At 47.1% G+C, this 24,583-nt stretch overlaps 1 protein-coding gene across 2 annotated transcripts in view; it reads left to right on the plus strand.

The window, feature by feature from the left end:
- Positions 1–24,583, plus strand: part of SREBF2 (sterol regulatory element binding transcription factor 2) — a 57,600-nt gene that overhangs the window by 4,577 nt on the left and 28,440 nt on the right. Inside the window, exons 1-2 of one of the 2 annotated variants that reach the window (XM_070411218.1) lie at positions 1,290–1,525; positions 23,191–23,643. In XM_070411218.1, the coding sequence (XP_070267319.1) occupies positions 1,438–1,525; positions 23,191–23,643 (541 nt within the window). In that variant the 5' untranslated portion in view covers positions 1,290–1,437. Of the gene's footprint in view, positions 1–1,289; positions 1,526–23,190; positions 23,644–24,583 lie in introns of those variants that run through there. The other variant, XM_070411219.1, reaches the window with a different exon arrangement.

Raw genomic sequence — 24,583 nt, forward strand, 5'->3', positions numbered from 1 at the left:
ATATATTGCAAAAGGCTGTCAGTAGGTATACAGTTATCTATGTAATGTTTTTAAAAATATATATTTTATTGATTTTTTTTACAGAAAGGAAGTGAGAAGGAGAGGAATAGGGAGTTAGAAACATCGATGAGAGAAACATCAATTCAGCTGCTTCCTGCACACCCCCTACTGGGGATGTGCCTGCAACCAAGGTACATGCCCTTGACCGGAATTGAACCTGGGACCCTTCAGTCAGCAGGCCGACGCTCTATCCACTGAGCAAACCGGTCAGGGCTATCTATGTCATGTGTGGTGATGCATGGTATTCCATTGTGTGGCTGTAATTATTCACCCAGTCCCTTAATAGGCTTCCCAATTCCCTAGTTAGACTTCGGGGTGGAAGTCTTTAAACACACACACTTGCGGACTTCTTTGAGCACTGGTACTTCATTCCTTAGGATAAACTAGAATTTGCACAGTTGTTTACGTAACCAGCTGCAAGATGGAGCGGTGGGTGCTTGAAGGAGTGGGAATCTGTGGGTGGCTGCGCGTCAGAATTCCTGCGGAATTTTGTCAAAATGCTCACACCGCCCCGCCTCGCGAGGCTCGTGGTGGCCCGGGCACTGGCATTGCTTTAAAGGTCTGCAGGCGGGTGTGTGTGTGTGTGTGTGTGTGTGTGTGTGTGCGCGTGCGTGCGCGCGCCTCGATAACCAGAGGAAGAAGCGCGTGTTCGCGGCAGGTGCGAAGGCGCAGAGGTTTTGGACAATTTACGGTCCACGCCGACACTCCGTTTCCTTTTTGTAAGGGGCGTGGGAGGAACGCGGTTTGAATGGTCTCCACACTCCTCAGGGGCCCCGGTTTGATTGCACCCGCTCTCCCAGGCGGGCAGGGCCGGGGGGAAGGAGGGGGTGGCAGCTGGGAAGATGATGTAATGTGCTCACAGCTGGCTGGGGGGAGGGGTCCGACCAGCGGGCCCGAGGGGGGCGTGTTAACCCTTCAATTCCCGGCGGATGGATGGACTAGCTTGCGGAGCAGACCCCACGGAAAAGAGAGCGGCTCCTTTAAACTAGGGGAAGGAGGTTGGGCCGAGGACCCGGAGGCTTCCCTTTCGCAGTCCCTACCAGACCGCGAGGGGCGTGGCCTCGCTATGCAAATCGGAGCTGCTGATCTCTGACGCGCCATCACCCCACGCGCCGCTCGCCGCGCCGATTGGCTACGCCGCGCCTGGTCCCATTGACAATAAACAGGGGTGCGCGCGGCCTGGAGGCGGGGCCACGGACGGGGGCGGGGGAAATCCCGCCCCGCCCCTCCTGCGCGGCGCAGACATGGCGGAGGGTGGCACCGGTCGGTGAGGCGGTACCGGGCGGGGGCTGTCGGGTGTCATGGGTGGTGGCGGCGGCACCACCCTCGCGTGTCCCTGAACAGGCCGGCAGGGAGGCCTCTGCGCCAAGCCGGACGATGGACGAGAGCGGCGAGCTGGGCGGTCTGGAGACCATGGAGACGCTCACGGAGCTGGGCGACGAGCTGACCCTGGGGGATATCGACGGTGAGTGGTGGGTGGGGGACTGGGGTGCGGGGGGCGCGCGGGGAGGAAGGGGTTACGGCGGCGCGCGCGGGTGCGCTTGCGCCCCCCGCCCGGAGTCCCGGCTCGCGCGGGAAGGGCCGGCGCACGCGGCCGCCCCGAGGCGTCCCAGGCTTTCCGGGCGTTGCGGGTTTGAACCCGAGCCCGGCCGCTCCGTTCCGACAGGCCGTGGGGTCTGCTCCGGGCGTCGCGCGTCCTTTCGCGGAGCGAGGGTCGTGAGGCCGGGAGCGCGACCGCGGCCTGAGGAGAGCGCGCGGCCGCCGCCTCCCTCGCACGCCGACACGCGCCGCCCCAGGTCCCCTCGCTCGCCGCGCCGCGTTGCACCTGTCACTCCTCGCCCCGCCGCGGGGGCGGCTTTGGATTCCCGGGCCGGGCCCTCGGCTCGGCGCCCCCAGCCCTGGCTTCTGAGCTTGACCCGCGAGGGGTCTCCGGAACTCGGGAAACCTTGGGCAGCGAGCGGCTGCCAGAGCGAGTTGCTGATGAGACGAGCGGCGGCGGCGGGTATGGGAGCATCTGTGCGGAATGAAGACGCGGGCTCTCCTGCTGTCGCGCTGCACGGGGAGTTGAGCAGCAGGAATTTTGAGTTGTGGCCCCGCGGGCACAGGCAGGGGAGCGGGTGGCCTTTGGTCCAGCAGCCCTAACCGTGGGAGAGCTGGCGGGAGCCCGGGGATCCTCTGTTGCGATGCTCTCATTTTGTTACCACGGGAACCCAAAGTTTGGAAAGAATCAAGCGACCTGCCCAAGGTCACCCAGCTGTTTACAGGGCCCAGTTCCTGGGCCAGTGTTGCTGTCTCTGCATCAGGCTTCCACCTGACCCTTGAGGGTGAGAAGTCCAATGAATAGGTTAGTAATTATGACTCTCAATAGTTGGACTCTTCTCATGTTTTAGGCCCCAAATATTTTATATTGTTTCACTTACTCCTCACTACAATCCTACAAGATAGATATTCTTATTCCTTCTATTCTTCGGAAAACTGAGTCCAGGAGTTGTTAACGTGGCTAAGATCAAACCTTAAATGCTCCAGAACATGCTCTCAAACAGTAACTTAGGTGCAGTGTGCTCTTGACTTTCCTGTCCAGGATCTCAGTGCAGCCTTGCAGGCAGGAATGATGGTTCCATCCCCAATGTACAGAGGAAGAAACCGAGGTAGCAGAAGATCATCTCCAAGGGGAAGAGATCATTGACAGCAGCTAATTGGAAAGGATCAGTTTCCCATTTTGCTTCTATAACATTTTACCCTTGGCCTGTCCTTGCTTTCCCTTTTTGGTCATCTGGGCAGCCTGGTAAGACCTTTAATTGAATCACCAAGTCTAACCACAGTCTTTTCCACCAAGTGCCCCTAAAACAGAGATGGATTAACAAATGGGGGAGGGCAGTGTTTGAAACTTGACAAGGGCAGCTAACATGTTGAGCACTTCCATGCCAGGTATTCTGTTAAATACCATAAACATTAATGTTCTCAATTCTTAACAGGTCGAGACCACCATTATACTACTCTCATCCCCTCTCATGGATCCTGAAATTTAGGCCCAAGGCATTTTATTAATTTAGCCAAGGCCACGCAGCGCGCAAAAAGTATGCCTGAAGCTGCCTACCAGGGGGCTCACACATAGAAATTTATGTCCATTTTGCATTCCCATTCCATAATCGATCCCTACTTGTCTTGATCTATAATGTGTTAAATTACCTAGTGGTTAAGAATTAACTTTATCTCTGTAGATTTCTGAGTAAATTGTACATTCTGGAAGCTACCACAGCAGTTCAGTGGCTTCATAGGTCTCCATTCCAGATTTGTGGAAAAGTGGCTCCCTGTCTTTAATTGGTCAACAAGTATTAAAATGCCTGCTGTGGTTTTTGAGCTGTTAGGGAACATGAAAGATAGGAAAGACAATTTTATGGCCTCATGGGACCTGAGGTGAATTAACAATAAAACTGCAGTGCTGAGTATAGAACAGCTCACAGTTGCACAGAGCAATAAGTGAAAGTTAGCACTGAGGAGCTTGATGAAGGCTGGCTTACCAGGAAAACTACACCAAGGAAGTGGCCCTTCACCTGGGCCTTGAAGGACAAGATGGGTTGGGCAGGCTGAAGGCCAGTGGTCTGCGAGTACAAACATCCCTGAACGTACCCCAATTCCACCTCCAGAACCTCAGCACTACAAGGGCAAGGGCCTTTGTTATGTTCACGCTGTATTTCTTGCGCCTAGAACTAAATATTTGTGGAATGCTTGAATGAATTCAGGACCTTGGACTGGGCAGGATTTTAAGTTGTACCAGACACAGTCCTTGAGGTTGGGTTAAATTGGGAGCCAATCAGATGAGGAGGAAGAGACTGGGTATAGATACATATACTGTTGTATGTGTGTGGTGGGGGAGAGGGGATGCTTGCAACCTTGAGAGCTCATACCTGCTCTAGGAAAGGCAGGTAGGTGAGCAGAATCCTTTGGCATTGTCGGCCCTGCTACAGTCCACAAGCGTATGGGCCCAAGGAGGCCATATCCATTCAGTCATTAAGCACATCTCTTGAGTGGCTTCTGAGTACCCCTATGATGGACACAGTGCGGAGGATAGCTGAATAACTTTGAACAAGACATTCAAAGTCTCTTCTCTTCCCAGAAACTTTAGTTCTTGAGGGAGGAAACAAGCTAAACAAATAAAATAAATGACTGTTGTGTCATGGCTCTATGAAAATAAAACGGGTCCATGTTATAGAGAGTGACTGGTAACCAAATTTAGACTGAGTAGGCAAGTGACGAGTCTCAGAAGAGAGAGCAGCATCTTTCTTAAGAAATGCCCAAGGCTGGATTTTTGTGTGTAGTACCCAGATTTTTAAACATTGGCCCAACAAAGCATGTGTGTTAGTTGATCTCCAGGGCCTTGTCCTACTGCCGAATGCTCTGTGGTCACAGGCCAACCAGGCCTCTTATGCTAGGGTGTCTACAGCACTGCCTTTGTGGTAGGTGTGTCTAGTGAGACAGGGCCTCACGCTTCATGATAAGCCAGGTCTTCTGGAAAGACGAAGGCAGGACCGTCTTCCCCTGGGATAAGGAAAGGCACAGTTGTAGAGGTTTTATTTTGCTTGACCCAAAAGGATGGGTGGCGGAAGCAGCATGATAAAAATGTGAAAGGAGAATGATAAAATCAACGATTACGAGTAATTTATTGGAATATATGGTATGTGTAAGGAAATAGTAGAAGGTATGTTGTGAAAGGTGAGTTGGAGCCAGATTGTGAGGAGCCTTCATACCAGACATAGATGGTTTGTGGAATGTAGGGAGGGTTTTCAAATGGGGTGATGGCACATTAATCATGGATTTTAAGGAAATTCAACTGTGGTGATGGGCAAGGAAGATTGGAATCAGGGAAGCCAATTAGGGGGGAACTGCAGCCATCGAGGTGTGAGGTAATACTAAGAGGGTGATGGGACATGGACAAGAAGTGGCTGTTTTGCAAGTTGTTAGATGTGACGGGACGTGCCCTCAGAAGGCGTGGCCCTGAAGACAGCAGAGATGGAATTCTGAGATCCCAACAAGGCTTTGATCCGGGCATTGGGAGAGTTCAGAAGCCAGTAGGAAGAGCTGGTTCGAGGAGATGAAAATTTGTCTTAAATGGGCTGAAGTTAAGATTCATGGGGATCATCCACTAGGAGATGAGAGGCAGATATCAGGAGGTCAAACCTGGGGATGGAGATGGAGGAGTAGTGACTGTTGAGTTGAGGATAGAAGTGGGAGGAGATGGAACCGGGTGTCAGATCAGGTGAGGGGAGTGTCATATCTGATTGGAGGTGAGCCTTTCGAAGACTGGTTCATGGGTGATGGAGACAGTGCTGCGGAGGACAGCAAGGATGACCGGCCATGAAAGGGGTTGGGGATCTGGCATTAGGAGGTGGACCGCTGACAGCAGTCGGATAAGTGAGTCTAAGGCTGAATAAACCAGAGGGCTTCAGGAGCGAGTAGGTGATAGACAAGTAGAGGCAGCTGTTCTCTTCAGAGAACGTTAAAGAAACTTCAGTGACCTAATCTACTTACATTAAACACTCGATTTTGTGGACCTTGAGTTAATGGATTTCAGATTTAAAGGACAAAATTTCCGGTCCATATGTCATATGTGAAAATTAACACCCTGTCACCCAGCTGGAGTGACTCAGTGGTTGAGTGTTGACCCATGAATCAGGAGGTTTTACAGTTAGATTCCTAGTCAGGGCACATGCCCGGGTTGTGGGCTTGATCCCCAGTGTGGGACGTACAGAAGTCAGCCAATCAATTATTTTCTCTCATCATTGATGTTTCTATCCCTCTCTCACTCTCCCTTTCTCTCTCTCTAAAATCAATTTAAAAAAAAAAAAAAAAATTTTTTTAGCCGAAACCGGTTTGGCTCGGTGGATAGAGCGTCGGCCTGCGGACTGAAGGGTCCCGGGTTCGATTCCGGTCAAGGGCATGTGCCTGGGTTGCGGGCACATCCCCAGTGGGAGATGTGCGGGAGGCAGCTGATCGATGTTTCTCTCTCATCGATGTTTCTGACTCTCTATCCCTCTCCCTTCCTCTCTGTAAAAAATCAATAAAATATTTAAAAAAAAATTTTTTTTAATTAACACCCTGTTAATTTTAAAATGCTCTTAACCAAGATTTATTTATAATTACATTAACAGGTTATTTTTTTGTTATTAATTCACTATTATTTTTAACAAAGTTTAGCGAATAGGCCATATGTTAGAAAAAACACTAGTAATTTCGCCAACATAAATAAATATTACATACTAGATGCCCAGTCCATGAAATTCGTGCATGGGGATGGTTCGTAGGCCTGGCCAGTGATTGAAGTGCGAGCATCTGGCATGGAAGGGCAGGTCCCAGCTGACCTCTGGGCCCTGGGCAGCACCTGGGCCCCTGGGCCTCCGCGCCCCCCTCCACCTGAATCATGGTACCCAAGTCCCCACGCAGAGATACGTGGTGAGCTCGGCCAGATGCCGAGGGCTGGGGTGCAGCATGGGCCTCTGGGCTGCCCAGCAGCACCACACAGAAGCCGGGCAGGTAGCGTGCTCACTCCCGGCTGGCCTCGCAGATTGGCACCTGTGTGAACCCACGAGGAGCCCAACCGGCCCCTGCGGTCCTGTCAGCTGCAGCCTGGCTCATCCAGAAGAGGCCATGCGGGTTCAGGGCGGGCTACAGCGTGATGGTGGGGCAGGTGAGCAGGCAGCGCCAGGCCAAGGCAGATGCGATTGGTCTGGCGCCACCTGCTCACCTGCTCCACCATCTCACCGTGGTCCTGCTCGCTCTTGTCGGGGGCCCATCCGGCCGGCAGCACTTCCACCGCTGCCCACTGCAAGTGCCTTGTTGCCCCCTACACCCACCATGTTCCACGCCGCCCCCTGGTGGTCAGTGCACATCATAGTGCAGTGATGGCGAACCTTTTGAGCTCTGCGTGTCAGCATTTTGAAAAACCCTAACTTAACTCTGGTGCCGTGTCACATATAGAAATTTTTTGATCTTTGCAACCATAGTAAAACAAAGGTTTATATTTTTGATATTTATTTTATATATTTAAATGCCATTTCACAAAGAAAAATCAACCAAAAAAATGAGTTCACGTGTCACCTCTGACATGCCTGTCATAGGTTCGCCATCACTGTCATAGTGAGTGGTCGAACTCCTGGTCGAGGGGACAATTTGCATATTAGGCTTTTATTATATAGGATTGGCAACTATAGTCTACATATTTAAATCCAAGAGTCACTGCTCCTAACCAATGTTCAGCAAATGATTAGTACGTGATCACACCACATTACGCTGGGTAATTTGTTCCGTTGTCGTGTGACGTGACTTTCTGCAGCAGTTTTAATGTGTGATGTCGCTAAGTCATGTGCATTTGTTTACTCGCAGTGATTGGTGAATGCAGGCATTTACTAGACCTCAGTATAAGTTTAAAATTACAGTAATGCATACAGAAAACTTTTCTGTGAAATTAAGCTTTTCACACATATTTAATTTTAATTACACAAATGTACCTACTTAAGTAAAAGCAGGTAAACTATTTTGTCAATTTTTTAACATACACATTTGGAAAAACATACTTAATTATATAACAGAATTTTGGCTTTAACGGATACCTCCTCACCTGAATTAGTCTGTTATATCGAGATTTTACTAGATTTGCCCGTTCTGGACATTTCATACAAATGGAATCATAATATGTGGCACAATGTTGTTCAGGTCTATTCGTGTTGCTAGTGTTCCTTTGTATGGATACACCACGTTTTGTTTATCATTCACCAGTTGATGTACATTTAGGTTGTCTCCACCTTTTAGCTGTTATAAATGAAGCTGTTATGGACATTTGTGTACATGTTTTTGTGTAGAGGTGTTTTCATTTCTTTTGGGTAGATCCTCTACATTTATTGTTGCTGTTTGTATTTTCCTAGGGCTTTATAATGGCCTGATTTATTCACTTGATTACCTCCCATGTTCCCATAACTAATTCAACCCTGTATCTTAGGACAGAGACTCTCAGTATGGTAGGCAATTCTTTTGATTCCCTTTGTTGATCTCTTTCCTGGAGCCCTCCCTCTTTTACCCCGTCTGATGATGGTTGTCCAGGTCTGCTGTCCTGCACTTACCCTAACCACCCTTAGCATTCCCCAGGGACCATGATGAAGCCCCTGTTCCCTAGTTCTTGTGTTTTCACTCCCTTGTTTTTTGATGGAACACATCCTCCAGTAGCTTCCTGAGCAAGAGTACATTGGAGATAAATTTTGGCGGACCTTGCCTATCTAAAAAATAACTTTATCCCACCCTTATTCCAATCTGATAGTTTGGCTGAGTTTAGAATTTTAAGGTTAAACATAATTTTATATCAGAATTTTGAAGGCACTGCCTAATTGTCTTCTAGCTTCTAGTAGTCAAGAAATCTGATACCATTTGATTCCTGATCCTTTATGTGTGACCTGTTTTCTCCTCTGGAAGCTTGTAGGATCTTGTCTTGTTCTGAAGTCCACGATGAGGTACGCTGATGTGACTGAGCTGTCAGTCACTGTCCCTTCTTGATGGGCTCTGGAGGGCTCACTGTGTCAGATACTTGCATCATGCTGTCCTGCTGGTAGCACACCCAGCACCTCAGCCTGCGAGGAACTTCCAGTCCCTGAGCCTTTTGGTGGCACTGTCTGGGTCTCTGCTGGCTTCTCCCTGCAGTCACTACCGTCTTTGGCAGAGTCCCCAGACAGTACCTGGCACTGAGGCGCTCTGTAAAGGGATGTCTAAGGAAAAGGAAGCATTTGAAGTGCAGGGTGTTGGGTGGGTCCCAGCCTGAGTGCCCGAATCACTGGGAAGATTGGATTGGCCAACCCAGTGAGCCAGGGGTGAGAGTTGGGGAGGGTGTGGCTGGCATACCCCTGGGAGGCGGAGGTGAGGAGAAGGGTTAGAAACTGACTTCCCCTTTTTCCAGTGAGTCATCATTTGGAAAAAGTCAGTGAGGTGAAGCACAGATCTGCTTTTTAGCCTTTTTCAAGACATCAGCTTTGTTTTGACACTTGAATATATCTCACTGTTCCTAATGTTTGTTTAGGTTGAAAGAGCTGCTGTTACAGCTTATTTATTTTCCACCCATTTTTAGCTCCTGATCTCATCCAGGTCCCTTTTCTGGGATTGCTCAGACCACCGAACCAGTTTCTTCTCCTCCTGGTCGGCCTGGCCTCGCCCTTGGCAAACATTCTTCACATTCACACCCAGGCCTTTGGCCTAATGTTCTTCAGTGCTGCCTACCTCTCACTGAAAAGGCTTTTGTTGTTCTCATACTCGATTCGAGTCTTCACGTTTAAAAAATATACACTTTTTTTTTTTTTTTGGTTAATCCTCATCTGAGGATATTTTTCCATTGATCTTTTAGAGAGAGTTGGAAGAGAGAGGGAAAGTCAGAGAGAAACATCGATGTGAGAGAAACACACCGATCAGTTGCCTCCTGCACAAGCCCTGACCAGAGTCTGGGCCAGGGAGGAACCTGCAACCAAGGTACGCGCTCTTGACCGGAATCAACCGAGAACCCTTTGCTCCACAGGCTGACTCTCTATCCACTGAGCCAAACTGGCTAGGGCTAAAAAATACATACATTTTTACTTCTCATTCAACTAGATCTTTTCTCTCCTCAATTTTGTAATTAAATATAAAGAGGTTCTTAAGCAACTTGATTCAAATAGCACTGAATATCAAATTGTATCCTTCTGGATTCTGTCTGACCTTTGTGAATGTGCACACAAATTGTTACAGTTTCACTTACAGGTTGCTACATGTTGAAACAGTTGAGGTGTAATAGCCATATAATCTAACATTATCTATGTGAAAGGCAAACTCTTGCATATCCATGTCTCTGTGGGACACTTGTATCATTTGGAGTTTTTCATCAGCATAAGGACAGTTGCTCTGAACACGGATGAACAAGTCACCTTGGAGTTGGTTCATCGGTGTGTGTTTCCCAAAGAGGACTCTTCAAGCCAAGAGCTGGGTTACAGCTCTTTCACACTGCAGCTGTTCTCTTTCATTTTTAATGCCCTTTCAGTGCTATAAATTACGGTGTTAGTGGGACTTATGACTTGGAAAATATTTAAATTTTTTTAAAAAGGTAATACATTCATGTAGCCAAATAAAAAAGATTAGAGGGTACTGGGAGTCTTGCTACCAGCCCTATCCACCATCTGTTTAGGGCCCACAGCCCTCACCTCCTCACAAGGAATTAATTTTTTATTTTACCTCCTTTAAAACTTAACGCAAATACAAGCAAATAACGAGTATGGATTTTCATGTTTTGCTCCTGCCCTTTTACACAAATAGGTAGCATTCTCTAAGCTTTGTTCTCCTGTACCTTGCCCTCTTTTTCACATAAGACTATATCTTAGAGATCTTTCCAGTCTTTTCACTGCTGCATGGTTTTCCATCAGTCCCTTTATGGTGGACATTTGAGGGTGTTTCCAGTCTGACTACTAAAAATGCAGTGGCGAATAGCTTTGTAAATTAATCATTTGGCCCATGCAGGTGTAAGTGCAGGATAAATGGCGGGCAGTGGGATTGCTGCATGCGTGTATTTGATAATGAATGTGGGACCACTTCATCTGCATCCTGTGCAGACATACCGTCCTTTATCCTGAGGTGCATCCGTGTTCTCTAGGTCAGTGGTTCTCAACCTTCTGGCCCTTTAAATACAGTTCCTCATGTTGTGACCCAACCATAAAATTATTTTCGTTGCTACTTCATAACTCTAATGTTGCTACTGTTATGAATTGTAATGTAAATATCTGATATGCAGGATGGTCTTAGGCGAGCCCCTTGAAATGGTCGTTCGTCCGCCAAAGGAGTCGCGACCCACAGGTTGAGAACCACTGCTCTAGGTGCATGAGACTCATCTTTCCTTAGTTATTGACTGACTTGTCTGCAGTCACCTCTTCTTTTCCATCCTTCATCAGGTTTTGAAATCACAGTGTAGGCAGCACCTACCATGTGCCCAGCACCATGTCTGGTTAGACCCACAGTTCAGACCCCGCCCACCCCCCACCCCAGAGGCCTGTTTTGTGCTGGGCTCTGCAGGGTAAGTAAGGTCCCCGCCCTCACGCTGTGTATGTGGCCCTTCACCAAATGGTCTCCTATGTTTGTTTTTAATCCTTTCTCCAATTGAACAGTACGCTACAGATGAAGAAACTGAGGCCCAGGTCACACAACTACCTGTCCAACTCCTAAACGCACATACTTTCCCTCAACCCCATGCCACAGCCCTGTCTGGTATAAGCAAGCTTCTAAATTGTAAACACCAGGTGGTGTGGTGGGTTGAGGCTAGAGAGACCTGGGAGGGTCTGCTCCATGTGGCCACTCCCCTGCGTCCCGTAGCACTTCTCTGAGCCTCAGCTTCCACCGTAAGATGGGGCTGGGGATGTCCACATCGCAGGTGCTGTGAGACTCCAGTGAGCGAAAACACGGAAGGAAGAGGGCAGGAACTCACCTCTGACTCTATCTGAGAAGGAATGAGGAACTTCCGTTTGCAGGGTACTCTTTAGGACCAAGGGGCCTTTTTCTAGAATACAGTTTTGGGTGTTTATTTTTCCCTTTGAAAGGGCTTTTGTAGGCGTGGGTGAGATACAAAGGAGCAGTCACAAAGTGCAGGGTACATGTGCTCCGTTTCTGGACCACAAGATTCAAGGGTTAAGCTTTGTTGACACGATGGAATTTTTTAAAGAGTAGCAAGGTTTTAGCAAGGTAAGGGACTCAAGGTAAGGCTCCCTGGGGAACCTCTGTTTAGAAACGAATCTTAAACCATTGAAGTGCTGGCAAACAAAAACAGAGCTCTTCCTACACCTCTTAAGCCTTTGGAATGGCTGAGCATGTGTCTAGATGTCTAATATCTAGCTCCCGCGTCTGGCCCCGTGGAACTGGTCTGTTGGGTTTGGGCTGGTTGGAACAGTGATGGAATTCCGGCTGCAGGACCAGATGTGGAACTGCCTTGTTAAAGCGGCATCTGCTCCGCTCAGGCGCTCGCCACCCACAGCAACAGGGAAGTCCTGCTTCTTCCTAAGTGTGGACCGTGCAGTGAGGCCGCGAGTCCTGATACTCTTGTCTTCCTCACAGTGCTGTGAGGCAGAGGCTCGATTTTTATCCCCATTTTGCAGATGAGACACTGAGACAGATAAAATGATTGGCCTGAGTTTTCCTATGCTAATGTGGCGTCAGGAGTTGAACTTGGGCATTCTGACATGGGATCCCCTACTCATTCCTGCCCATCTAGGAGCCCCTGGTCTGGTCAGAAGTTGTTTTAAAATTTTTAAATTTAATTTAAAAAGTTAACCCAGTTCAGCTTGAATGTGTATCCACTGTATTCCCAGCACAGCGCTAGACTCTCTGGGATATAGAGATGAATGAAACAGTTCATCTGCAAACATCGACCCATGTTTGCAGAAGCTTTCAAACTTTAAGTGCCTAAGAACCCATCAGGATGCCCCCCAAAGCTCTGGATCTGGAAGGTCTGGGAGTATCTGGAGAGGCTCCCAACTAGTGGGAGGCAGGATCAGAGAAGGCTTTTTGTGGAGGAGGAACCTCATAACTGAGGTCTGACGGGTAAAGGGGGTAGGAGAGCGGAGCCATATTCCAGGATGTGCAAACAGCCCTTTCAAAAGGACTGGCCGGGCTGGGGGCGGGGGGGGGGGGGGGGGGGGGGGGGGACGACTTGACGTCTGCACCTTGCAGGACATTTCCCGGTGCTGTGGGTTCTCAGACTTTCCTTTGCCTGCAATACCCCCCTCTCCCTCTGACTCCCAAGACTCTCTTCATCCTTCTCAGCTCAGCTTCCACTGCCCGCAAGATTGACGAGTCCGTTCTCTACGCTCTGGCAGCCCTTTTGGGGGAGGCACTTGTCGGTGCCTGTCCTTTTCTCAGCTCCACCCAGTTGGTTGGGTTTGTCTGTGTTTTCTGAAATTGGGAGGTGGGAAGGAAGCTAACACTTTGGAGTCCTTGCTCTGTGCTGGGTCTACTCAGAGTCCTCCAGCTCCCAGCTGTAGAACCCAGGGCTGGGTGGATGTTTGCAGCATGATTTAATAACCTGCACTGCAAGTATTATTTCTGTCCTTAGTCTTAGGGAGGTTTGGGGTGTGGTCATGAATGGAAGGATGGGATGGTGAGTTGCTGAGAGACTGTCGCTAGGAAGTCAGTTCCAGGCTTATGCCTGACCGCTGACTTGATTACCTGGTTCCCCGGGCATTGTGAAATGCGAGGTCTTAAGGCAGGGGTCCTCAAACTACGGCCCGCGGGCCACATGCAAATACAAATATTGTATTTGTTCCCGTTTTGGTTTTTTACTTCAAAATAAGATATGTGCAGTGTGCATAGGAATTGGTTCATAGTTTTTTTTAAACTATAGTCTGGCCCTCCAACGGTCTGAGGGACAGTGAACTGGCCCCCCTGTTTAAAAAGTTTGAGGACCCCTGTCTTAAGGAATGGGGTTGTGCAGGATGGGTTCCTTGAAGTCTTACTTGCTACTCTTGCTCAACTTTCAGTCTCTTGTTCTGGGAGATTAGAGAGAACAGTACAGTGAGGGGCGGGAGCAGGCAAAGAGCCAGGAAATACTGGAAGAGCTGGGATGACGTTCCTTCTGTGGACAAAAGGAGCCACATGCTAAACTGACAAGCTCAGGGAAGGCCTGCATGGCGGGCTTGCAAACTGAGAGACCTAAAGTCACCACAAAGGATGGTCTGAAATTAAACTTTAACTAAAAGCAGTTATGGTGGGTAGTTACATCCTAGGCCCGTATCTTCACTGACAAGGTCAGCCTTGACCTTAACTGAGCCTGTCTGTCTTTTTACATCTATGATAACATACCCTTGAAATGTCTGGGTAACCTGTTAACTTTCCCTTTTTCCAGGCCCCTTAGGCTCCTTCATTGTTACTGTTACCATGTTAATTGTTGACTGTAGACTATCCTGCACCCACCTAAGTATGTGTCTATCATTTTACTTTTTATCCGATCCCAGGGGTCTCCCCTCTCCCCCTGCTTTGCTTTCTCCCGCCTCTCTAATCTATCACCAGTGGATTTCATGTAACCCACCTACATCCCCTCCTTTGATTGCAATGTATAAAAATAGATGAAAACCAGCCATTCTCTGGAGCACTATCCCTATCTGTTGAGATTCTGCTTCCTGGCAATAGTTGACAGTTTGACTCAAATGAATTCACAAAAATTCTTTACAGGTTTCAATGTTTTTACGTTAACACTTCTCTTCCTGAGCTTGGGGTGTTTGTGTTCATTCGTGAACGAGGCACTTAACTGAGCATCTGCCCCATGCCAGGCTCCATTTAATAATACCCATGCAATAGTAGAACCAAAGCCTCTGTCCAGTGTGGTGGGTAAGAGTGTGACTAAATCCCAGTGCCATCCCTGCTGACTGGATGACGCTGGACAGGTTACATGGTCCTTTTCTATGAAGTGGAAATGATAGTAGCATCCATCTCAGTGTTGCGAAGGCTTAATGAGGAGTCTATGCAAAGCGCTGAACATAAGGCAGGCCTTCAGTGATTCTCTCTCATCATTGATGTTTCTATCTCTCTATCCCTCTTCCTTCCTTTCTCTGAAATAAACAGACAAAAAATCATTTGCCCTAGCCGGTGTGGCTCAGTGCATAGAGCCTGAGCCTAGGACTGAAGGGTCCCAGGTTTGATTCTGGTCAAGGGCACATACCTCGGTTGCGGGCTCGATCCCTGACCCTAGTCAGGGTGTGTGCGGAAGGCACCAATCTATGTGTCTCTCTCCCATGGATGTTTCTGTCTGTGTCTCTCCCTCTCCCTTCCACTCTTTATAAATCAATGGAAAAATATTCTTGGGTGAGGATTAAAAAATAAATATATATTTCTAAAACTTGCTGTATATAATGTAGCAAAATTAAATTTTTGAAATGTTAAAAACATACTTGGACTAATATTTTAAAGGTTTATTAACTTTATAAACAAGAAAAACAAGCAGGATGATAGTTTGACCTAAGGAAAATACAAAAAACTTTTATTTACATACTTGGAAAAGAATAAGATTGCAAATTTAGATGTAAAACTGGTTAATGTCCTACCGGCCAATAGAAACAAAGCCTTCAAGGTTATCTTTTTTTTGCCAGATAAGTCATTTGCAGTTTATGAGTTGAAAGGTAAATATCTAACTTTACAGAATGTGGACCTAATCAGTTGTATATAGAAAGTTAAACAAGTTTATGTTTCCATAGAGCATCAGGTGACTTTTTGGTAGGTAAGTTAGATATGCCTACCTCTAGTATGACTTTAAAGAGAGAGTGTCTCTCTCTCTCTCTCTCTCTCTCTCTCTCTCTCTCTTGCTTTATTTTCAAGTTTTAGATAATGTTTCTTAACAAGTCACAATTGGGTTTAAGAGCAGCTGAAAGATAGCTGGATCTGAAGTGGAAGAGAGTCCTTGGTGAAAGTAATTGTTAGTATTTGTTAAATGGAATTGTGAAATTCAGACAGGAAGAAGATGGTAAGAAGCAGAAAAGGCGAGGCACGGTGATTACATTCAGGTGCGGAAAAGGGAGTGGGTGTTTTTCCAGGATGGGTGAGTGGGAAGTGAAGTCCCTTGGAGTCGGAGGGAGCAATTGGTGGGAAGCTTTGTTTCAGAAATTTGATTTGGTCTGAAAGACTGTTGGACCAGCAGGATATTAAAGAAGATGATTGTCACTGGGTAGGAGATCAGGCAGAGTATGGAAGTAGAGCAGAGATAACTCTGATACCATGGAAGGAGACCTGCCAGAATTTCAAAGCGAACTTACTTCGGAGGAAAGAAGAAAGAGCAATTGAGGGTGGTGCTGAAGATCACTCTCCTGGTTGAAACTCAGAGCTGGCTCAGGTGTCCTGCTGTGTTGGACCAGAGAAACCAGGACTGGCCAGCAGAGCGGGAGCCCTCTGAGGCAGGCCCTGAGATAGCCAAGCAGAGACTAGAAAACCATTTGAGAGTGACTTTGGCTTCCTTTTGTACCTTCTTTTCCTCTTTTCAAATGTTTTATTTTGTAATAGTTGATATATGCAAAGGCATATGTGACACGTTTGTGTGTATTATGAAACACAAGTATTTGAGAAACCCTACCTCCCCACCCAATATTTCCCTTTGTGGTTTCTTAACAAATCCATTTATTTACTTTTCAATAAATTTAAATCCTTGCGGGGTACAGCATTACACAGATTCTGTGTCCAGTGGCCTTGGGGGAAGGTTGCTTCAGCATTTCGCACAAACCATGCCACTGTTTGCAAGAGTGCGAGTTACCTTTCCCCAGATTACTCTGGTTTTGTTCGGTTTGCCACCAGGAGTCACTGCATTGTTCTGTGCTTTGTACACATAGCACATCTTTTGTCTAGATAGAATTCAGTTTCATCTCGAGCATAAGCACCTTCAGTTTTAAGAAGAGCCCTGTGCTCTCTCTGGTTCCGGAGACCCCACCTATAGCTGGCAAAATGGCCTTGGACCACAGCCTCCCAGACGCCCCCAAAGTCCAGCAGCAGGAGTTCCACTACTGGTAAGATTTTTTAATTATTAGAAATAAAACCTCTAGGAGGGGAGATGACATCAGGTTGAAAGCAGGACACTCAAGAAGGATACTTGTTGGGCATTAGATTTTGTGTTTACCTCCCTCTGCCCCCTGGCTGTGGTCTGTCTCCTTTCCATTGGCCGACACACATCACACACCATGTTTACTTCTATGTTCTTAAGTTTGTCAGGCTGACCTAATGTGAAAGATAAAATGAACAAAACTAAGTCAAGAAAGTTTAGATGAGTATCCTTATGATCTTAGGGATGAGGGCTTTTTTAAAAATGTAACACAGCCCTAGCCAGTTTGGCTCAGTGGGTAGAGCGTCGGCCTGTGGACTAAAGGATCCCAGGTTCGATTCCGGCCAAGGGCACATGCATGGGTTGCGGACTCAATTCCTCCCAGTGGGGGACGTGTAGGAGGCAGCCAATCAATGATTCTCTCTCATCGTTGTTTCTATCTCTCTATCTCTCTCCCTTCCTCTCTGAAATCAATATATATATATATATATATATATATATATATACACACATATATATGTATTTATATATATATATATGTATGTATTTATATATATATATACACACACACACATATTTTTTTAATGTAACACAAAACCTTGTAATTTTACTACACAATATTAAAATTTGTATGTGGTCAATTCTGTTATAATGTAACATGAGTTCCTAAAAATCACCATACTATGTAAAATCATGCAGTAAAAACCACAGAGCTTGGGGTGTCATAATACTAAAAAAACTAGAGGTGACAAAAAAAGATAAAGTAAATAAAAATAGAAACCTAATAAAACTGTAGTTTTGCAGATGTTAACTGGCTAAGAAGTATATAAATACCACAATAAAAATAGAACTTTACCTTGGAAAAGAGATAAGGTTTGCTTATGGAAGTAGGCATTGGAAGGCTACAGCTTATGGCTTATTGTGAACTGATGGGAGAAGGGCTACCTGAAGCCACATGGAAAGTTTTGACCTTTGTGACAGAAAGCAGATGGTATGGTTAAGAACACATGCAGTGACCTCCAAGCTGGTGCATATTTGAGTGAGTGCATGTGTGCATTTTGTGTATTCCCATGTGGCTCATTTCAGCTGGGTACCGTTTTCTGCATTTTCTAGTGTCTCTCATGCATAAGTAAACAAAAATTCATGTTATGCTCAAATTACTTCCTTAATATATTCAATGCATTGGGACAAATTTGCATTTTCAAAATAAGAGGCTAATCAAAACTGACAGTCAAAAAAACACTATGAATAAATTGTACTACCTAATACTAAGTGCTGGGCACCGAGCTGTCCATTCTATGTGAATTCTCTCTCAACAACCCCATGTGTTAGGGATCATTGTTAGCCACATTTTATAGATGAGAAAACTACAGCTCAGAGAGGAAAAACTTGCCCCAAGTTGCCAGGCGAGGACATGGTAACTCTTAATGACGATTCTATTCTTTTTCCTAAACAAATTAAAAGTAACAAAGTGTGGCAAATATCTAAGAAAGAGCAAATATCCATAATATATGGAATTATTTTTCAAATCAATAAATAGAGACAGTTCAATAAAAAAAATGGTCTGGATCAGGCAGGTTACAAAGAAAAACATACAAATGGCCAATAAAATTGGTAGGGGAGACATTCAACCTCACTGGTACTCACTCATACAGATCAAAACAATTAGATGTCCTTTCCCCCACTGTCTGATGGACAGCAGTAGACGAGGGAAATGCTGGCAGGAGCAGGGACTGCTGTAACCTTGCCAAAGCACACATACCTGCCCTTTGATTCAGCCATCTAATGCTAGACATTTATCAAATAAAATAATCAGATTAAGTGGGGAAAGACTTTTGTTCAAACACCCATCCGTCATTACTAAGTGGTTAAATCTAGTGCATCAGTACAATCCAATGCAATACTTTGGAACTCTCAAAACATGATATGACAATGAATATGCTCCATGCTTTAGGGTACCAGATAGCATCTTCGGTGTGATCCTGTTTCACAAAACCATTCGCATACATGTTTATGGTGTGTGAGTAAGCAAGCCCTGGATAGGAAAAAGTCTGAGGGACACAGTGTGAAGACAGTGTTGTCCCACTTGGGGCTTCAGACTCGTCATTCCTGACCAGAATTAATCTGACCATTTTTCAGGTTACCTCATCTTCAGGTAGATGCCGCTAGTAACAAAGTGATTTATGTTACTTCCAGATCACAAGTTCCATAAAGTGCATTTGAACTTGGAGTCTCTTTGGATGACTGGTTTCAGTGCACAGGTGACAACTGGAGTCTCTAATTTTGGTTACCAGCTTTTAAGGAGTCCAAAACCCAGATACAGTTTCTTGGGCCTGGTCCACTTTATTAGCAACTTAACCCTTAGTTTAAGAAGCAGCTACAGCCCAGTGGGTGTGGCTCAGTGGTTGAAAGTCAACCCCTGAACCAGGAGGTCATGGTTTGATTCCTGGTTAGAGTACATGCCCCCTTTGCAGGCTCTATATCCACTCGGGGGGCGTGCAGGAGGCAGCGGATCAGTGATTCTCTCTCATCATTGATGTTTCCATCTCTCTCCCTCTCCCTCTCCCTCTCTGAAATCAACAAAAACATTAAAAAAAAAAAAGCAGCTAAAAACAGGAATGTGGCTGGGGGAGGGAAATGGTAGCTGCCAGGGGCGGCCCACCCAGCTTCAAGCCCTGGGGGCCTCAGCTCATCAGGCAGGAACAGGAACTTCATTTTCAAAGCTCCATAAAACCTGAGCCTCCTCCCAGGCCTGCCTTTTCTAGGTTTCATGGCTCTCTGTGGGAATGAGAGCCTGTGTCATCGGAGCAGGAACAGCAAGGAGCCACTAGGATGCTCCCATGGGGGTGGGGGTAGCTCGGAGTTCCACAGTAAAGCTAAGCTTGGGGTGGGCCTCCTGCGCCTTGTTTCTCCTGCCCTCATTTTGTTTGGGGGACCCCCCCGCTTCTTTTCACTGCAAACCAGATGGGGGTCCCAGGGAGGCCTGTGCACCCTGTAGGAGCAGTGGCTCAAGAGCTTCTTCCTGTTACTTGTTCCTTCAGATGCTGGGTCTTAACGGTCCCTCTGCGCCAATAAGCCCAGTGCCCATCTGCCTGGCTGGAGAGAACGCACTGGAGCTTGTCAAGTTGGGTTGAAAGGATTTATTTTTTTAATTTAAGTATTCCATCTGCCTACACATTCTTACCCTGCTCTGCGAACTAAGCTTCGGGATCTCTGCGAGTTGCTTCATCACTCCCACCATGTCTTCCCTACTATAGGTTTTGGAGAGCACTCAAGGGGATGATGTAAGTGGAGCCAAGTGCCTGTGTAGTGGATGCTCTAGAACAGTGGTTCTCAACCTATGGGTCACGACCCCTTTGGGGGTCGAACGACCCTTTCACGGGTTGCCTAAGACCATCAGAAAATACATATATAATTACACATTGTTTTTGTGATTAATCACTATGCTTTAATTATGTTCAATTTGTAACAATGAAATTGGGGGTCACCACAACATGAGGAACTGTATTAAAGGATCGCGGCATTAGGAAGGTTGAGAACCACTGCTCTAGAAGCACCACTAAGGGGGACCTTTGCGAAGGTCTGACCCTCACCAAGCACTTTGCGTAAATTATTAATCCTCACAACAACAAGCCAAGTGAGGATCCTTTTTTTTCTTTCTTTTCATTCAGCAAATATTTATTGAACATGTACTATATGCTAGATACTATCTTAGGCACTGGGAACATAGAAGTGAACTAAACAGAAAAAAACCCTGCTTCATACACAAATAAGTTACAAATATCATGAATTACCAACAGAAAGACATAACACGTGTTCATCAAAACACATGTAATAGTCCCAAACTTCAAACTACCCATGTCATCAGTGACATGATATATTCACCCAGTGAGATGCTTTACAGCAATGAAAACGAAAAGTCTATAATTACATATAACAATATGGATGAATCTTCCAGATATAATGTTGAGAGCAAGAGGCCATACTGTATGACCCATTTATATAAAGTGCAAAAATAGAGAAAAAGAATCTAAGCTGTTAAATAAGTCAGGATAGCATTCTTAAGGTGAGTATTCTTTTTTTAAATATATTTTTATTGATTTCAGAGAGGAAGGGAGAGAGAGATAGAAACATCAATGAGAGAGAACCATTGACTGGCTGCCTCCTGTACGCCCCTTACTGGGGGTCAAGCCCGCAACCCAGGCATGTGGCCTTGACTGGAATCAAACCCGGGACCTTTCGGTCCGCAGGCCAAGGCTCTATCCACTGAGCCAAACCGGCTAGGGCAAGGTGTGTATTCTTAAGGTGGCCGTTTGTGGTGAGGGAATCAAGAGAAGTGGCTTGCCCACGTTCACACAGCAGGTTAGGTGGGCTTGAGACCCACCTGGTGCCGGAGCCTGTGCCCATCTACCAGGCCTCTGGCCCCGTTTGCCTTTTGCCCTCCTTAGTGTTCCATGGATTAAAATAAGATTCCTAGTCCTGGAGGTGGCCTCACAGATCAGCTAGGGAGTGACATTCTTTTGGCACAAAGCAGGCTTCTGTGTCAATTCCTCAGACATAGTGTTTTATGGGGATTCCGGAAAGCTCAACAAATTATTAGGTTTCTCGTAATCATTTTCTTAAAGCTTTTTATGATCTTGTGGTATTGTACTTGGAATGTGTCAGCACCAAATTGCACTTTGTTTAAATTTTGTGCTGAGTTTGAGGACATTTCTTAGTTTAATCATGTATTAAGGAATTGAAATTGGTTGGTACAAGTGACAGTATGTGTGGCGATCTCTCCCTCTCACAACAGACCGAGTGGAGGCAGAGCAGGGTTCGAGGTGTTGGTAAATAACCACTATGCAGCCTTCAATCTTGTTAGATGCTGTTTTGCCAGCAGTTTGAATTAACTAGACACTTAAAGTGCTGAAGTGCTAACTTCCAGTTGTCTGATATGGAAACCCCCATTAGCATTTTGCTTGCCTAACATGAGACTTTTCATAGTCCAGGCTCAGCTACCACCCGGTTCTGTTAGAGTCCTTGGAGGGACTTGCTGGTGGAGGTGTGGGGGAAATAAGGGAAGTGGTGTTTGGGGGGTTTGTTTGTTTGTGTTTTGCTTTTTATTTTGGTGACCAAATCAGAGCATCCTGTGGCCTTAAGGGTGTGGAGAAGGAGGTACCACAATTCAGGAACAAGCAGTAACTCTTTGGGAATGTATTGGAGAGGATGGGCGGGGCAATATGTGGACAGTGTAGAGAATTGTAGATCTAAAAAGTACCTGGGACAAAGCTGAGGCTCTAGACTCCTAACAGGGACCAGCCCTAGGAGGAGGAAGGAAGGAGTCATGAGGATGAGTCATGGATTAGGCTGGGTTTTGGTAAACTTTCGGAAGAGGCCCTGGAAGCAGACTTGAAGCCTCTGGGCCAGGAATTCAGGGGTCCCAGGGACTTAGAGCATGATCTAGAGGGGAGCATGGTCTCCAGGGGGCCGCATCCTGTTGGTCCCACAGGCTCCTTGCCCAGGGGGAAGGGGCACAGCCAGAAGAGGGCCAGAGTGGGCCCTCCAAAGCATGGAGTCCAAGGCACAGGTTGCTCCATCCGGAGCCTCTGGCAGTGAATGCACTGGGGGCAGAAACCTGGCATGTCCTGATGAGCTTTGTGGCCTTGGCCAACTTATTTCCCTATTCTGGACTTCATGGGTGATTTTTCACCCATTCCACCCCTAAAGATTCATGACATGGGGCCCTTCAACTTCATTGTCCCTTAGTGTTCTTGGGGGGTACCAGTAGTGCCCAGGGCTATGCCCATCTTGGAGAGAAAGCCCAGAGCCTGCCTGTGGTCAGGAGGGAAGGCTGCCTGGGTGAGGGAGAGTTGGGTCTGCAGCCACCTCTCCCTCATGGGAGCAGTACTGCACCTGCAGGTGGCCTCACAGAGCAAGGTTCTGAGCTCCAAAGCCTCAGGACAGTGACTACCCACTTTCTGCCCGTGTCCCAGCTCTAAAATGGAACCAGCAATACCCTCCAAAAATAACCCTCACCCAGCACAGAGGTGGTTCCTGATAGGCCTGATATAATCAGGAAGTTGGGAAGAAAGGGCCTGGAGGTGGGGTCAAGAGACAACATCAAACAGATAAAGCTGTCCCTCGGGGGGGGGGGGGGGGGGGGGGGCTGTCTTGGCCCAGGTGATACCCACCTGAGAGAGAGGGGAGGGTTTCCTGACCCCTTTCTGCTCTGATCTTGGAAATGCCATTGGACTTTCATGCCTGTTTCTTTTTTTTTCTTTTTCTTTTTAAAAAAAAAATATATTTTATTGATTTTACAGAGAGGAAGGGAGAGAGATAGAGAGTTAGAAACATCGATGAGAGAGAAACATAGATCAGCTGCCTCCTGCACATCTCCTACTGGGGATGTGCCCGCAACCAAGGTACATGCCCTTGACCGGAATCGAACCTGGGACCTTTCAGTCTGCAGGCCGACACTCTATCCACTGAGCCAAACCGGTTACGGCATTCATGCCTGTTTCTTAAGCAAATTTGAAAGTTAATAAATATTTTGGATGTCAATAAAATGGCTGCTTCTCATTTGTTCACAGAGATGCTGCAGTTTGTCAGCAATCAAGTGGGAGAGTTTTCTGACTTGTTCTCGGAGCAGCTGTGTGGCTCCTTCCCCAGCGGCGGTGGAAGTGGAAGTGGCGGCGGAAGTGGCGGCGGCAGCAGCAGTAATGGCGGGGGCAGCGGTGGTGGAGCTGGAGGTGGTGGAGCCGGGGAGCCCTCGATGCAGCGCTCCTTCAGCCAGGTCCCATTACCTTCCTTCTCTCCCTCAGCCACCTCCCCCCAGGCTGCAGCCCTGCAGGTCAAGGTTTCCCCCACCTCGGTTCCTAACCCGCCAAGGGCAACTCCCGTTCTTCAGCCCCGCCCCCAGCCCCAGCCTCAAGCTCAGCTGCAGCAGCAGACCGTAATGATCACCCCAACATTCAGCACTGCTCCCCAGACGAGGATCATCCAGCAGCCTCTGATATACCAGAATGCGGCTACCAGCTTCCAAGGTGATTCAGAAGTCGGATGTGGCAGTGACGGTGGTTGAAAAGTTTGTGTCAGTTTACTGATACTTCCGAGGTAGATTGTAAATAGTTCTGTCTCAATGAGGTTTTGGTAACTGCCAGTCAGAACTGTGGTCCGGGAACAGTTCATATGCTGCCTCTTCAAGTGCCTTAATAGCTGTTGTGCCTGCCAGCAAGCAAGTAGACACAGGGCTGTCCTGGTAACTACAGATGGAGGCTTGTGTAAAATTAGTCTTGAAACTTACCCAGGCAACAGCCAGACCTTGGCACCTGTAGGCTGCGAACTCTTCATTCAGCAAACATCTCCTGAGCATCCATTGCAAAGAATATGACTTCAGCGGAGGTGCTGAGTCTCCGAGTAGCAGGCCCTCAGTGTGCTGAGTGAAAGAGTGACTTTCCCTGTTGTGCTGTGTCCCAGCGCCTTTTCATCAGATACCCTCTGCCCTGTGGGGAGCCCCGGGGGATTAGTATGCTCTGACAGTTCTACTGTGGGCTTCAAGGGTTAGGGCAGGGTGGGAACATCCAGCTCAAGGGCTGTCTCAGGCTCGAGAAATCATTTGGTCTGGCCCTGCCAAGGCATTAGGGGTGAGTTAATTCAATGTTTGACCAAATGTAGCAGGCTAATTTTTAAGTTGATAATTGTGTATGGCCCTCCAATGATGTTAAAAATATCCAAATGGCCCTTGGCAGAAAAAAAGGTTCCCCATCCCTGGTTTAGGGGATGGGGGGAGGCATACAGGCAAAACGCTGAGATAGTCATCCCAAAGTACACTTTCTGTTCAATCTGTTAACTCCCTTGCTGGGCACAGTCATTCGCTGATTAGCTTCCCTCGCCTCCACCCCAGCACCCAGAATAATAAAATAATTTGCATTCGTTCACTCAGAAATGGATGCAGCCCTTCTAGGATGTTCTTGTTATGAGAGC

This window comes from Myotis yumanensis, unplaced genomic scaffold (genome assembly GCF_028538775.1).
Source record: "Myotis yumanensis isolate MYYU_CA2020_CCGP unplaced genomic scaffold, mMyoYum1.0.hap1 SCAF_3, whole genome shotgun sequence".
In the NCBI taxonomy this organism is placed as follows: Eukaryota; Metazoa; Chordata; class Mammalia; order Chiroptera; family Vespertilionidae; genus Myotis; species Myotis yumanensis.